General features: G+C 45.7%; 1 protein-coding gene across 1 annotated transcript in view; it reads left to right on the forward strand.

The window, feature by feature from the left end:
* PLCG2 (phospholipase C gamma 2) overlaps positions 1-16,090 on the forward strand; it is a 414,427-nt gene that overhangs the window by 205,404 nt on the left and 192,933 nt on the right. The window contains exon 12 of the mRNA XM_069216644.1: positions 5,367-5,452. Coding sequence (XP_069072745.1) covers positions 5,367-5,452 — 86 coding nt within the window. The remainder of the gene's footprint in view (positions 1-5,366; positions 5,453-16,090) is intronic.

A 16,090-nucleotide genomic window follows, 5' to 3' on the forward strand; every position in this document is an offset into this window, starting at 1 on the left:
CCCCACTTTAACATTGATGGAACACAGGGACCCCCACTGAATCATCATCGGAATCCAGGGACCCCCGCCTGTGTCATTACTGGAAGCTCGGGACCTAATTTGTCAATATTTGTTCATATTTGTTAATTTTCTAGGCTCTCGCAGACCCCCTGAGAAGGCTTCGCGGACCCCCAGGGGTCCCCGGACCACAGGTTGGGAACCACTGCTTTAATATACACGAAGAAGAAGCAGACAACCTAACAATCAAGTCATTGATTGCAGACATGAATGCCTGTGATCTAATACAGTTGATTAAAAGCCCTACACACAACAAAGGTCATACGATTGACCTTGTTTTTTCAAACACCGCTGAATTAATGCCTTTGACAATAAATCCGTTGCCATGGTCAGATCATTTTCTGGTAAGAATGGAATTGACTCTACCAAAAGTGAAGAATATGATCTCTAATACCCCTGCAATGACAAGACAATGGCATAAATTGAAGGCCAATGATTGGATCAATGAACTTAAAAAGAATAAATAGATTAAGCAAAATAATGTAACGGATCTGTCAGAATCCTTTAACAACTGGATTTCTGACAGTCTGGGTGCCAAATCGAGGAAGCATTTTGCATGTTGCAAACTGCGAAATTCGCAGTTTGCGCTGTGCAAAATGCTCATCGCGATGCACATTCACAATTTGCGAGTCAGTACCGACTCGCAAATTGTGAATGTGACTCGCAAATAGGAAGAGGTGTCCCCTTCCTATTTGCGACTCGCATTGCGATGCTAAATTGCTTTGTGACCGTGAGTGTCACACTGGTGGTAACCCATTCGCAAAAGGGAAGGGGTCCCCATGGGACCCCTTCCCCTTTGTGAATGTTGCCCAAAATGTTTTTTTCAGAGCAGGCAGTGGTCCAGTGGACCACTGCCTTCTCTGAAAAAACGAAACCAAATGGTTTAGTTATTTTTTTTATTTTGCAACTTTTTTTCCTTCAAGGAAAACTGGCTGCAAAATAAAAAAAAAAGACTGCTTTATTTAAAAAGCAGTCACAGACATGGAGGTCTGCTGTCTTCAGCAGGCCACCATCCCTGTGAGTGCAGGGACTCGCTATGGGGTTGCAAAATGCGACCCACCTCATTAATATTAATGAGGTGGGTCTTTGCGACCCCATAACGAATCGCAGACGGTGTCTGAGACACCGTTCTGCATGTGATTTTGCGAATCGGAACTTCCTAAATCTGGCCCTAGATGTACTCCTACCACTCTCTGCCTCTGTTGAAAGACGCTGCAGGAGGAACTCTCCATGGTTTACTCCAGACCTACTTCAACTTAAAAGAGAGTGCAGGAAGTGGGAAAGAAAATGGAGAAAATCTCAAGATGAATCCATAAGACAATAATATAGGAAAGCGATTCGATCCTACCATATCGATATTAAAACGGCACAGACTAGATACTAAACATCAAAAATTGAATTAGCGGCCAATTCACCGAAAGAGATTTTTCGTGTTCTTAAAGAGATTACTCTCCCTCCAGATGATCGGGGACCTGTGGATGTTCCTCAGGACCATGTTGATAATCTGGCGGCCTACTTTCAACAAAAAGTGTTGGACATCTATGCTACCTTTCCTAGTATAGCGAATACGGAACAGACAGCTAGTAAGCAAGAGTCCAGGGAATCAGTCACTCTATCGGATTTTTTGCTAATACACGATGATATCGTAAAGAGACATCTTAGAAATATTAAATCAGGCTCCCCACTTGATCCAGCAATGCCCCAAATACTATCTATGGGCTGGCCAGTTACGGTCCCGGCAATCACAAACTCTATTAACTCTTCGCTTAGTACTGGAATAATCTTGGAAGCAGGCTATTGTTAAACCTCTCTTGAAGAAACCTAACCTGAACCCTGAACATTTCAGTAACTACAGACCTATTTCATTGCTACCTATTCTGGCGAAAATAGCAGAAAAATGTGTACTCTCAGCTCACTATCTTTTTGGAGGAGAATAAGATTCTGCACCCTTTGCAGATGGGCTTCAGACCATTACATGATACAAAGGCAGTGTTAATTGCCGTCACGGAAGAAGCCAAACAGCAGCTATATAAGGGGATAGAAACAGCGAATATCCTCCTGGATCTTAGTGCCGCTTTTGACACAGTTGACCTAGAGATACTAAAGAACAGGGTACAAGAGATCGGAATCACGGGGTCAGCCCTAGAATGGATTATCTCATTTATTAATGGCAGGTCATTTCAGGTACTAGTAGATCCCATATATCAAAACGCACTATGGGTTGTTGTGGGGTTCCACAGGGATCGTCCCTGAGCCCCACACTTTTTAATATCTATATGTTGCCTCTGGCGGAAGTTGTTCAATCTTTCGTACTGAAGGTGGTGTCATATGCAGATGACACTCAACTAATTGTCTCATTCTCAAAAGTTTCAGAGGATGCAGGGACAATATTTAGGCCCCGTCTACAAGCAGTTGCCGCATGGATGACAAAAAGTAAATTAAAACTTAATGATGATAAAACAGAGGTGATGCTCTTTGGGCATCCATCAGTGCCCTTGGTGATTCCAGAATTTATGGATGGAGTAGGTACTATCCCTCCCCCTAAAGATATCATTAAAAGCTTGGGGGTTTGGCTGAAACCACAATTGTCAATGTCTTATCACGCTAATAAGATAGCGGCAACTTCTGTTGCTCTCCTGAGAATGTTGAGAAAAGCCTTCACTATTTTTCCTTTTGTAGCAAAAAGATTAATTGTCCAGGCATTGATTGGGTCTTGGATCGATTATGGAAATGCCTTATTTATTGGTTCACCTAACTATGTTATCAAGAGATTGCAGAGGGTACAGAATGCCTTGGCTTGCCTTTTGCTGGATGTCCCTAAGAAATAATCTATAAAGGCAGGAATATCCTCATTACATTGGCTCCCAGTAGCCAAGAGGATTCAATTTAAAGCATTATGCCATATGCACAGAGCACTACACAATCAAGGCCCAGAGATGCTTAGATCTCTGGCCTCTTTCTATTTACCAAATAGATCTCTCAGATCCTCTTCAGCATTGCTAGCTGTAATTCGGAAAGTGAAGAAAGCCAGATGGGGTGGAAGATCACTGGCATACCAGGGAGCGAAGCTGTGGAATTCTCTCCCCTTTAAAATTCGAGCAATGACTCAAGAACTCTCCTTCAGGAAGGCTTTAAAGATATGGCTATTTAGAGCTTGATTTACCGGGTAATACTGTGTGATGTTATTGCTTCAGCCCTGAGCGCTACAAGGCCCCAGAGCAGAAGGCGCTATATAAATCTATATAACATAAAAAAAATTATGCCATATGAGCTCTTTTTGCTCGATATGTACTTCCTGAATAGCAGCTGCTGAAATAGCATAACTGCTCACTGCTCATGACCGGTATGAAGCTGTGTGTTGCCTAAGTTGTGCAAGTAGACCAGTGGGACTGTTTTCTTAGTTTGTGCACTATCCCCATTTTGAGAGTACGGACCAGAAATTTAATCAACTCCCGAAGTGAAGTGGGAGCCCAATGTTATGCCCTGGAATGATGCCAAAAAGTGCCACAATGCTCCCCCAGTAACTGCTTGGCACGAAAATGTGTTTGGTACAAACTTTTCTCAAGGAAGTCAAGATCAGAAATGAGATGGACTGGTCAATCAACCAAAAATTTGCAGTATTGATTTTATATGCAGTGTCTGCAGTGAATGAGGGAATTTGAGGTGGTCTGCCAAGAGAGCACACTGTATGTGCTTGCTGCTGCTGATGCCTACTCTGTGGTAATGTCTACCATGTTACTGTCTCTACACTACACAGATTGTATTTCTGAAGCAATGCAACCACACATGCCTACTCTATGGGTAGGTCTACCCTGGTACTCTCACTACACTGCACAGGTTGTGTTTGTAAATGGAAATCACAATTGCCATAGCCATGTTCCCTCAGAATCACTGGAAGACCAGTGGTCGCAGCGAAACTCCGCCGACTACAAGATTCCTTCCAGATTCTGCTCCATTTTTTTCTCCCTCTGATGCTGTCTTAGTATCTCATCCTTCCTGAGAGCTGTCCTCCATATCTCGAGTTAAGACCTGGGCAGCAGTCATCCACCAAGACGCCATCTCTAATTTCTGTCTAAAACCACCTAAAAATGTATTTCTGAAACACTTTGTCCTATGGAGAAGGCAGAAGAAGTATCGGTATAAATCAGTGTGTGGGTGAGCGCATCTGTGAAATGTGTGTGACAAAGTGTAAAAGCAAAAAAGCACAAAAGCTCTTACCACATCACTGCTGTAGCCTCACCAAAGCCACCAGACAAAGTATTACGTCCACTTGCCACAAATACAAATACACAACATACTTCATGGGACAAGTGGAGCAACACAGCTAGTAAAGTCTGTGTGCTGCCTCACCTGGGTACAGCACAACTGCACAATATCTTCAAAGGAATCGCACAGTTCTGCTCTCTCCATGCACTGTTGCATTGTGTGCTGCCTTGTGCCACTGCAGTTACCCTTGAGCCAAAGTACACTGGTGTCTGTTTTATGGTCAGGATAGTTTTTATGTTGGGAGGGGCGGCTTCCTGCATGAAACTACCCTTGAGACATTTCCCTCAAAGAAAAATATATTTCTCCTTATAACACCGGCCTCAGGAAGGCACCATCATTTGGTGCAAGTCCAGGTTTACAAGTCTTTGTAGATATGGATTTGCATCAAAAACCAAGGATGGATGCAATGGAATGCCCATGCACCATCCATTTATTATTACATTTTTATTTTACCGAGCATCACAAATAGCCATTTGCACTGCTTTGTTAAAACCCAACAAGGATTTAGTGTCAAGTATGAGTGAAAAAAAACACACAAACATAATACAAAATCGTTTTCAGTCTGACCCTTAGGTATTTTAGTAAAATCAAATGTAGCCCATTTTTCAACAATGGGATTTTCAGTTTCAATAGACAATACTAAAAAACTGCCCATTACATGGGCCATCACTTTTCCAGGTGGTCCAGTGGACGACAGTGATTTTTTTCCCCCCCGAGGGGGTGGGGGCGGGGGTGTGATTGTTCATTTCTGTCTGTAATTCTATTGTACTATGTTGAAGTTATATCTGATGCCATATTATTGCTTGCTAATGGTCCTCTTGGCATCATTTGAAGTTTGTTGATTTTGGTTGAATTTATGCTATTTTTCTGTTGTTCTTTAGGCTTAAGGTCATATTTTTCTCATGTCCTATTGATCTTAGCTGATGTCTGTCTAAGGCACTGCTCACAGTATGATTTTTGATGCACATTTTTGAAGCATTGCCCTGTTGAGCTCCTTTGCCACATACCTGTGGTCCTGCTGATGTAATGGTCTTGTATTTCAGCTATCTCACAGGAGATCAACTCAGGAGTGAGTCTTCTCCAGAAGCCTACGTCCGTTGCCTTCGGATGGGGTGCCGATGCATTGAATGTAAGTCCTCCTCTTTGGCGAGCACACTGCATTGTTTGATTTTTTTTTGTTAATGAAAAGCAGAATTATGCTTGCGTTTTTTATTTTGTAACAATTGTAAAGTTAACTCAGTAGCAATAAATGAGCATTTAAAAAAACTAAGATCAGTGCTTAATTTGTAAAACAAATAAATAAGTAAATAAGTGCCAGGGCCCTCATGAGGAGGCCACTGCAGCTTCACTCACTGCCTATGCCAGCACTGCCAATGACAATGCCAACACACTTACTAACATCACACTCTACAAGAGCACTGGAAACCACTGGTTCAAATTAAGCACTGACTAGGATAGATGTGAACAAGACATCAGTACAAGGCAAACTATAGATTTAAGTTATAATCATGCAATGTCTCCTTGGATACGCTCATGGCCTGGAAATATGCACATTGAATATATAAATATCTTTGAATCTTTTCAAATATGCAGAAGGGTGTACTCAAATATAACTTTGACTAGGATACAATCATTCCTCTAAAGTCACATTCAACAAATCAGAATACAGGATCCCAAATCAATAATCATGATATTTTCGTGCAATACACAGAGGGGTCCATCCATATCATCACTATTGTTCTATATCTAAGGGTCCCTATAAATGCAACTAATTGATCCACATATCTACAATTCAATATGTATGAGGCTGACATCCAAATTCTCTTCCTACTGAAGTTGAACATGGGACCACACTAATGCCAGAGATTATAAAAGATGATCTGAATTTCTGATGGATAAGGCAAAGCTTATCTGATAGAGACTTCTAGCTACAGATTCCTTACCTTTGAATTCTCCCCAGGCTTCAGACTGGATCCGGAAGATTTTTCATGAGCATTACCCTTGCACGTCTTTAGGTGGTGTTGACCAGCTCAGGGTCCATTGTTGGAGTTGTCTGTGCCGGAAATTATGTTGCAGGACCCATATAGGCGCCACCCAGGTATTCCAATGTCAGTTCTTTTCTTGCCGTGCTAGCCAGTACTGATACAAGAGAAGCGTAACCCATTGTCATTTTTTGCCTGAACTTTTCATAATTTTTGTCGAAAATTTTTGAGGTTTACCTCCTGGTGTGTAAAGGATGTCGTCATGCATGACAGGTTTTAAGCCCTGCAGATACTGTCAACAAGCGATGTCAGTGATGGATCCGCACCTCGTCTGTTTTGAGGTGTTTGGAGTGCAACCATATCCCGAAGAAGTGCTCTAAGTGCCGGGCCATGTGTCGTAAGGCTTTGAGGGGGCGACCGCTAAAGTTGATGTCGGTCCGGCATGCGACTCTGCGCAGGTCAACATCCTGGTGAAGGGGAAGGCACTGGGACTGGTTACAGAGTCTGAAGTTCTCATCATTTTTCTCCAACACCTCAGGACAATCAAGTAAGTTGAGGCGCAAGAAGAAGAGGAAGAAGTCGAAGCAATGTTTAAATTCTCCTTGTCCCTCGGCTGACATGACGAGGGAGCGTCGGCATTCTAGGTCTCATTCTTGGGAACATGAATCCGGGCTGGCTCTGCGCCTCCTGGACTCTCTGGGATTCAAAATAACCCCTACCCAACTGAAGGAGTTCTGTGAGGCCATGCGCCTCATTTTTGGGCAGTCTTACCCAGTCAGCGTGCCTTCGTGCCTCGTGGAGTTGGAGGGGCCCCATCTGGTTGCGCATCTGCGGCTTTGGCCGTGGCTCCCATGGGCCTCCGGAGGAACCAGTCCTGAGTCTGGACCGATGTCATACCATCTCGATCTTCCCTGACAAAAGTCCTGATTTTGACACTCCTGGTGGCACCATCTCCATTGTCATCCCCTACTCTGACATTGAGCTGGATGGGCGTCTCCCAACACCAACTCCAGTGCCAGCAGGCGATTTGCTTCCTAGATCGGAGTCTGAGCACTATTCTGTCAGGCTAGGTCTCAGTGAAGACTTGGAGGGGGTGGCTGAACCCTTCATAATACCAGCTCTATGAGGAGGAAATTGACTGGTGTGAGGATTTGGGTGAGGCCAGAAGACTAGACAATTCTCCAGGTGCTGGTATGCTTGCTCCCCCTACCGTGGCTACAGAGGAGGGAGCTTCTTATGGAGTAGTGCATAGGAGGGCAGATGAGGTCCTGGATCCCCCAACTACCTACGGTGGCAGCCAAAACTAATTTCTTGACAGAGGTGCTGCAACCAGGAGCATCCACATCCAAACCCTGCTCCCGTTTAGTGATGCCCTTGCTTGCATCTTTTTGTGGACCTGGTCCAAACCCAGCACAGGGACACCTCTGAAAAGGACAATTTCCCGCTACCATCGCCCGCGCATCTGGTGACCCAACCTTCTTCATGCAACGCCCCACCCCTGACAGCTTAGTGGTCCAAGCCTCAGTTTCCCACAGTGGGTTCCCTAATGCTCCCCCAGATAGGCAATCCAACAGGTTGGAATTCTTTTGTGTTGGAAATGGCCCTTTTTGCAGGGATAGCCCCTCCTATTTTTTTCTGACTTCTTTTTGTTGGCTTTAGGACTCTGAGCACTTTACCACTGCTGACCGGTGCCAAAGTGCAAGTGCTCTCTGTCTAAATTGTATTGGTGATTGGTTGATTCATGATTGACATATTTTGTTTACTAGTAAGTCACTAGTAAAGCACATTATGTGTGCCCGGGACCTGTAAATCATATGGTACTAGTGGGCCTGCAGCACAGATTCTGCCACCCACATGAGTAGCCCTGTAAACATGTCTCAGACCTGCAACTTCGACCTGACATGTGCACTCACTTGCCAGGCCCAAACCTTCCCCTTTACTACATGTAATTCACCCCTGAGGTAGGCCCAAGGCAGCCCCATGGGCAGGGTGCAGTGCATTTAAACGGTCGGACATGTACTGGTGTGCTTTACATGTCCTGATAGTGAAATACTGCTAGATTTGTTTTTCCCTATTGCAAGGCCTATCTCTACCATGGTGATTGCCTTTAAATATCTTTTAAGTCTAATTTCCCATTGGGAGCAGATTTGGATCTGAAGTTTGGGGTCTCTGAACTCAATGTAAAAACACATTTTTGGTTAAGTTGGTTTTTAATTTGTAAGTTTGAAAATTACACTTTTAGAAAGTGGGCATTTTCTTATTTAATCATGATGTGTCTCAGCCTGTCTATGTAATAAACTTCTGGGTCAGGATGACAGTTGGGCTGTTTTGTGAATTCACTCTAGATAGTCACTTACAGGGAACTGAGGTGTGCCCTGCATATCTTGGTGGGTCTTCCTATGCTAGAGTGGTGGGAGGAGCTGACACTTGCACCTGAATAGGGCTGTGCCTGTCCTTACACAAAGCAGTCTCCAACGCCCTGGAGTGTGTCTGGGGCTAGGGCAGGAAAGGCAGGGTCCTGTGCACTACAAAGACTTTTCTTTGAAGTTTGCATACTTCAAAGGCAGATATGAGTATAAGTATAGGACTTAAGAGAACACAACTTCAGAATCCTACTGGACTTCCTAGGAAGAAAAGCTGGGTGCTGTATGCGGGGCTGCCACTCTGCTTGCTGCTTTGCTGTGCTGGCCTGCTGCTTGCTGCTTCTGTTCTGGGAGTGAAAGGACTGGACTTTGCTTTCTACATCCTGATTCCAAAGGTTCTCCAAGGGCTGGACTGAGCTTGCCTCCTGTTAGAAGTCTCAGGCACATCAAGGACTTAAGCTGCCAGCACTTGGGCTCTCTTGCTGAGAGTCCTGACTCACCAAGTGGTGCCAAATCCATTTCCTGGGCCCTTGGGAGTAAGTTGTGATGTAACTAAGAAGAAACAAGCACATCGACTCCAGAGCCACTTCAGAATTGGCGCCACTGACCAACTCTGTGCAGGTGCTTGCACCAGAGCCATGGTTCCCTCTGAGTGCAATGGCCGTGACCGACGCCACAGGCCTGACGTCGCTGCAGCGCATTAGAAGTCGTGCCACAACGTGAGTCCTGAGAGCCTTGTCCCTTAAGTCTGGGACACCCAACTCGGCGTCAGCACCTGTGGCTCAGTAATGTGATTGTGACACCTCGAAGTTGACTGCACATGACTTAACCCTCTGGTTTCTTCGTAAGGAACTGATACCTTGCCACTGACGCCACATCACCGCCCCTGCAAGACATTGTGATAGCACCAGTTGGAACTATTATGTTTCTAAGTGCTATAGTGAAGTTTAATCTTTGAAAATGTGTACCTTTGCTTGTGTATGTTGGAATTTTGTCACTTTGGTCTTGTTTTCCTCAGATAAATATTGGCTATTTTCGCAAACTGGTGTGGGGTACTTTCGTGATGTTTTCATTGTGTTACTGTGTGTCTGTGTGTGTGTGTGCACGAGTACTTTACAGAATGCCTCTGAGATGAGCCTGACTGCTTAAGCTGTGTGGCTCCCTTAACCTGACTAAAGTGAGGGTAGCAATTTGAACAGGGTGCAAACCACTGCCAATTAGAGGCCCCATTTCTAACATGGTAAGAAGACCACCACCCTGGCATTACGGTGTGTGAACAAGTGCTCTGTGGGATCTGATTGCACAAGTGCTGCCACAGGTCCCGGAGGAGGCCCGGGCTGTACTTTGTCTCAGCTGTTGCAAACGGGAACGATGCCGCAAAATTCACAATTGTTGCAGACCTGACACAACCGACTCACTAGGCAGAGCAGTTTCCACAATAGTGGCCCTGAGGCTCCACACCTGGCTGAGTCCCTCTGTTTTTTTTCCCTAATGGACATGCCCTTCGATGGCAGATTCAGCGGTTGGGTGCCCAAAGGATTCTTGGGCTATGGCCAGGTCCTTGGGCCTTGCAGTGACACTCCGTCCTCACCTAAGCTGCCTTTCACTCTTTTTGTGGCTACACAAGGGGTTTTCAGCTGCCCCAGTTCCTGCCCAGGCACCATGCTGCGCATGCTTCCCAGCCTCTGCTTGAATGAGGGCACAGTACCCACAAACCTCGTGGGTCAGGTGGCCAGTGGTCTGGTCAGTCCACCACCCCCATCCCATCTGCAGAAGCCTCCAAACTCTCCTAGTTTGCCTCCTTACCACCACGGGCACCCAGTTGGTGGTAGTATTCACCATCACCTGCCTTACTGGCTATCCAGAACATCAGACAGGTGGGTTTTGCAGATTGTCCAAACAGGATACTCCCTTCCCTTCGAGACTACCCCTCCCTGTATGCCACCATCTCATGACCGTATGACGTAGATTCATCTGCCCCTTTTCTGCGAGGAAGTCACAGCTCTCTTGGCCAAGGGAGCCATAGAGAGGGTTCCGGTGCCAGAAATAGTCTCTGGTTGTTATTACTGCTACTTTCTGGTTCCCAAAAAAGACAAAAGATTTTGCTTTATTTTAGACCTACGAGACCTCAATCTCTACCTCAAGATGGAGAAATTCAAATTGCTCACATTGGCTCAGTGCGGTTCATGGTAAGCCATAAGCACTTTCAGTTTATCATGCTTCCCTTTGGCCCTACCAACGCCCCTTGGATATTCACCAAGATGATGGCAGTGGTTGCAGCTCATCTGCAGAGATCAGGAGTGTCAGTCTTCCCCTATCTCGACGACTGGCTATTGAATGCGGCCTGACCCCAGGCTGTCGTCTCCCACCTCCAGACTACAGCGAACCTCCTGCATTCACTGGGGTTCACTATAAGCGAGCCAAAGTCTCACTTGAGTCCCTCTCAGATGCTCCCTTTCATCAGAGCTGTTCTGTACGCGCTGCAGTTTCTGCCTTTACCATCCTGAGCTGGCTGCGAGCCCAGGATATTCAGACTATGATAAAGATGTTTCAGCCTCTACCCTGGTTTTCAGTGAGACTAACTCTGAGCCTGTTGGGACTCATGGCCTCCTGCATCTTTTGGGTGACACATTCCAGATGGTATATGCTTGCTCTGCAGTGGGACCTGAAGTTCCAGTGGGTGCAGCATCAGAGGAATTTCACTGACGTAGTCCAGATCTCGCCCGAAAATGCAAAACATCTGCAGTGGTGGTGAACAGACCGCAATTGGGTCAGAGGTAGATCCCTCTCCCTTCCTGAGCCAGAACTGACAGTAATGTCAGATGCGTCACTTCTGGAATGGGGCAGCCACCTGGGAGAGGTGGTGCTTAGAGGACTCTCATCTCTGGCGGAATATGGACTCCATATCAATCTGCTGGAACTCTGCATGATCCAGCTAACATTGAAAGCCTTTCTCCATCAGGGGGAGGCTAGTGCAGGTGTTTATGGACAACAGCACCATCATGTGGTCCCTCAACAAACACAATGGGATGGAATTGTGGACCTTTTGTCAAGAGGCTCTACGCCTTTAGACATGGCTGACGTATCCCTGGTGGTTCAACACCTGTCAGGCTCACTGAAAGCCAGAGCAGACAAACTCAGTGAAAGTTACCTAGCGGATCACGAATGGTATCTCCACCCAGAGGTGGCACAAGGTCTCTTTCAACAGTAGGAAGAGCCTAGGTTAGATCTGTTCACCTCTGCCAAGAACATGCAATGTCAGCAGTGTTGCACGCTGGACTTTCTAAGGCGGCTCTCACTTGGAGATGCTTTTCATCTCAAGTGGAATCCAGGCCTCCTGTACTCCTTTCCATCCATACCACTCCTGCCCCAAGTTCTCAAGAAGATCAGGAACAACCAGCCCAAGTAATCCTTGTAGCTCCAGACTGGGTACAGAGAGTCTGGTATTGCGAGCTGCTAAGCATGTCCATCGATTCTCCGATCAGACTACCTATTATGGAAGATCCTCTGTAGCAGCAGCAGGGGAGGGTTCTTCACCTGAAGCTATCCACTCTCTGCCTTCTTCCGTGTAGATCGAGCAGCCGCATTTGACAGCATTCGACCTCCCTCCCAAAGTCTCTGTAATGTCAAATTGGCAGCCAGGAGTCCATCCACCAAAATGATCTAAGCCTGTTGTTGGAAGAAATGTGTAGCATAGTGCACAGGCAAGTTGTTGATCCCCTTTCTGCCCCCTTTCTGAGGTTTTACTTCATTCTTTCCCCTGCTCAACAGGGCTCTGCCTTGGGCACTCTTAAGGGCTATTTATCTGCCATTGCTGCTGTCTTGCAGTTGCCTGATGAGCCCTCCTAGTTTAAGTCTCCTATTGTACATAGGTTCCTCAAATGTCTTACTCATCTATCCCCTCGTTCCCCAGTCATTATGCCCCAGTGGGATCTTAATTTGGTTCTGACATTTTTGATGTGTGCTCCTTTCGAACCCCTCCACAATTGTATCCTCAGGTGTCTCACACTGAAAACAGCCTTCCTTGTGGCAATTACATGTGCCTGCAGAGTGAATGAGCTGAAGGCCTTGTCATCTAAGCAGCTCTACCTCTCTATATATATAATGACAAAGTGGTGCTTCGCACAAGGGCCTCTTTTCGTCCAAAAGTGGTCATGCCTTTTCATGTAGGCAGATCAATCACCCTGCCTACTTTTTACACACCCCACATCCTTCTAAGGAAAAGAAGAGACTTCACTTCCTGGATCTAAAAAAAGGCATTGGCTTTCTATCTTGATTGTACCCGTGAGTTCCGGTGGATGGGTGCGAAGAAAGGTCAGCGGTACAGAAGGGAACCATCTCTGGTTGGGTCATGCTCTCCATCAAGATCTGCTATGCACTGGCCAAAAAACAACCTCCTAAAAGCTGGCAGGCTCATTCCGCCAGAGCTAAAACTGCAACCGTTGTGTTAGGATGTGGAGTTCTGGTCCTGGACATCTGCCAGGCAGCAACGTGGGCATCTTGGCACACGTTTACTAAACACTACTGCCTGGACAGTCAGGTCCGTAGGGATGGGCACTTTGCCCGTTTGGTACTGCAGGACTTTCTCATTTGAAATTGGTTTGCAAACCCACCTCTGGGGGTGGTATTGTTGGGTATCTATTCACAGATAAGGAATCTGCAGCTAGAAGTCTCTGTAAGATGGACAAGTTATTCTTAGTAAAGCCTTATCTGGTAGAAACTATGGGCCTGATTTAGATTTTGGCAGTCGTCCTTCCAAGCTGTGACGATGACGGACCCAAGAAGACCATCAACTTGACGGTCTTCCACCCACCATATGTAGATGTTACAGATCTGCAAGCAGATCTAATGGTGGTGGATTGTTGAAGGAGGTAGACGGCGGTGGAAACCAATGGACCTTTTGCAATGGCAGTGGCTAGAATAGAGGTGACACACACAAACACGCTCTTCCTTTGTCATATGTGTATCCCCGCACTACACACAAAACACCACATTCACACAATAACCCATTGCTGTTTTGATGCAACACTACCTGTACATGCAGAAAACACACATTGGCATACAGCCATGCCACAACACACACACACCATTGAGACTGCACCTTCATACTATACAACCACAACAAACAACACAACTACACACTCAGCTACACAAACACACTTACACAAACGCACAACTATACATATCATTCCTGCTAAACAACACCCACAATCACCTGGCTCTGTCACATGGCAACACAGCATCCACAACATCGATCTCATATGCAGGCAACACACATACAGACACAACCGCACCACCCACTCCAGCTCCCACCATCTCAAACAGCCAGTCCACATACATGTGCACACTCACATACACAACGGATAGCACAAACCCATCCCGTACTGGTCCACTTGCAATGCGCACACACGGACACCATTGTTCAGTGTGAGTGTAAAGTCATTGTGGTGTCATCATTCATTTTGCAATGAATACTGACACCACAATGACAGTTGTGTATGTGTGTGATATTCGTGTTGTACCAGTGTGTCCCCAGCTATGTGTGACAGCATTGCGTACCTCCCATATGCAAGTTACAGTTATTTAGGGCCAGATGTACGCATACCTTTATTCTTGTCGCAAACGGCCAGATGCACAGAATCAGGCCTGTTTGCGACAAGAAAAAAGCATTTTGGTATGTACGGACCCTATTTTGCGATTCACTACTCCATTTACTGAATTGCAAAATAGGTTTGAGAATCGCAATTAGGAAGGGATGTTTCCTTCCTACTTGCAATGCGATGTAGGAATGTTTTGTGACCGTGAATGCGGTCACAAAACAATTGCAGTTAGCACCAATTTCAAATTGGTGCTAACCCATTCGCAAACGGGACGGGGTCCCCATGGGGCTCCCCTTTGTGAATGGTAGCAAAAATATTTTTTCAGGGCAGGCAGTGGTCCAATGGACCACTGCCTGCTCTAAAAAAAAGAAAAGAAAACTTTTAATTTTTGTTTTTTAAATGCATCCCTTTTTCCTTTAAGGAAAACGGGCTGCATTTAAAAAAAAACCTGCTTTATTTAAAAGCAGTCACAGACATGGTGGTCTGCTGTCCCCATCAGACCACCATCTTTGTGAGGGCTGCCATTCCCAATGGGGTCAGAAATTGCAACTTGCCTAATGAATATTTATGAAGTAGGTCATTTGCGACCCCATTGGGCACTGAGAATCGCAAATAGTGTAATTGACACTGTTGTACATCAGGTTTTGCGACTCGCAATTTGCGAGTTGCAAAACCTAATATTCGTACATGTGACCCTCAGTGTTTTCTCCGTGGGTCAGTGGCAGCAGTGATGACAGGTCTTGCCCAGGCAAAGACATTGGGGGGGAGTTGATTTTTTACTCTTCCCCACCATTCTACCAACTCATAAGTGGAGGTTGAACTGACACTTTTCCCTTGACAGTAAGGCATATACAAATCTGCATGGCGGTAAGTGTAGCTGGGGTCCCACCATCAGCCAGTATATCCAATGGCACCGTTGATGCGGGTGAAGTTTCTTGGCCAAGTTTCTTGGCAGAGGTCGTCGGGACTCGAGAGGGCTTTCATCTATGGGACAACCAACATCTAAATATGGCAAGCAAAATATCACAGCATCATATGGGTTTCAGTTCAAAAGTTGACGGTGGGACCATTACCGTCAACATCTAACTCAGGCCCTATGTCTAGCTGCAGATTCCCATCATCCCCGCTCTGCAAGTGGATTTATATGGGATTCTAGGGAAGGGACTTCCCTTTCAGGACCCTAGCTTTGACTCGCCACTTGTCAGTGTTCTTCATGGCTCTGCGCTTCTGGCATGGGAAGTCGTGAAAAGAAACTGATGTCAGCGCACCTTGGTGGCACCCATATGGGTATCGCAAGATCATTTCCGGTGCTCATGAAAAATCTTCTGGATCCAGTCTAAACGCCTGGGGAGAATTCGCAGGTAAGGAATCTGCAGCTAGATATATAACCCATTATATTCAGTGGAGATCATAATAAGGCAGACAGGATATCTGTCACATTTTTGATGGAGGAAACTGCTCCGTCAAGGTCGTAATAAGGCCCATAGTCTCTACCAGAAACGGTGTCACTGAAGGTAAGTAACTTGTCCTGTTGGCTGAAATCCTATCACTGGGAGAAACAAAAAGTGAAATGATCCCAGGTTAGCACTGGATACACCATACCATTCACTTAAAACACAAGGAACGTGGGAACACTCATTTACTTTGATAAATAGAAGGTTACAAAATATAACCATCTTTCAGGTGTTACGGGTTCCCAAGATCCCACCTTTCCTTTAAAAATATCATAAAGTATAGCTCACTAGATCACTTGTTATGGTGATGCTGGACTAAGTCAATATAATCTGCACATCCCTGCTCAAGACAGTAAGTGACATGTAAG

This window comes from Pleurodeles waltl, chromosome 12 (assembly GCF_031143425.1).
Source record: "Pleurodeles waltl isolate 20211129_DDA chromosome 12, aPleWal1.hap1.20221129, whole genome shotgun sequence".
NCBI classification, from domain to species: domain Eukaryota; kingdom Metazoa; phylum Chordata; class Amphibia; order Caudata; family Salamandridae; genus Pleurodeles; species Pleurodeles waltl.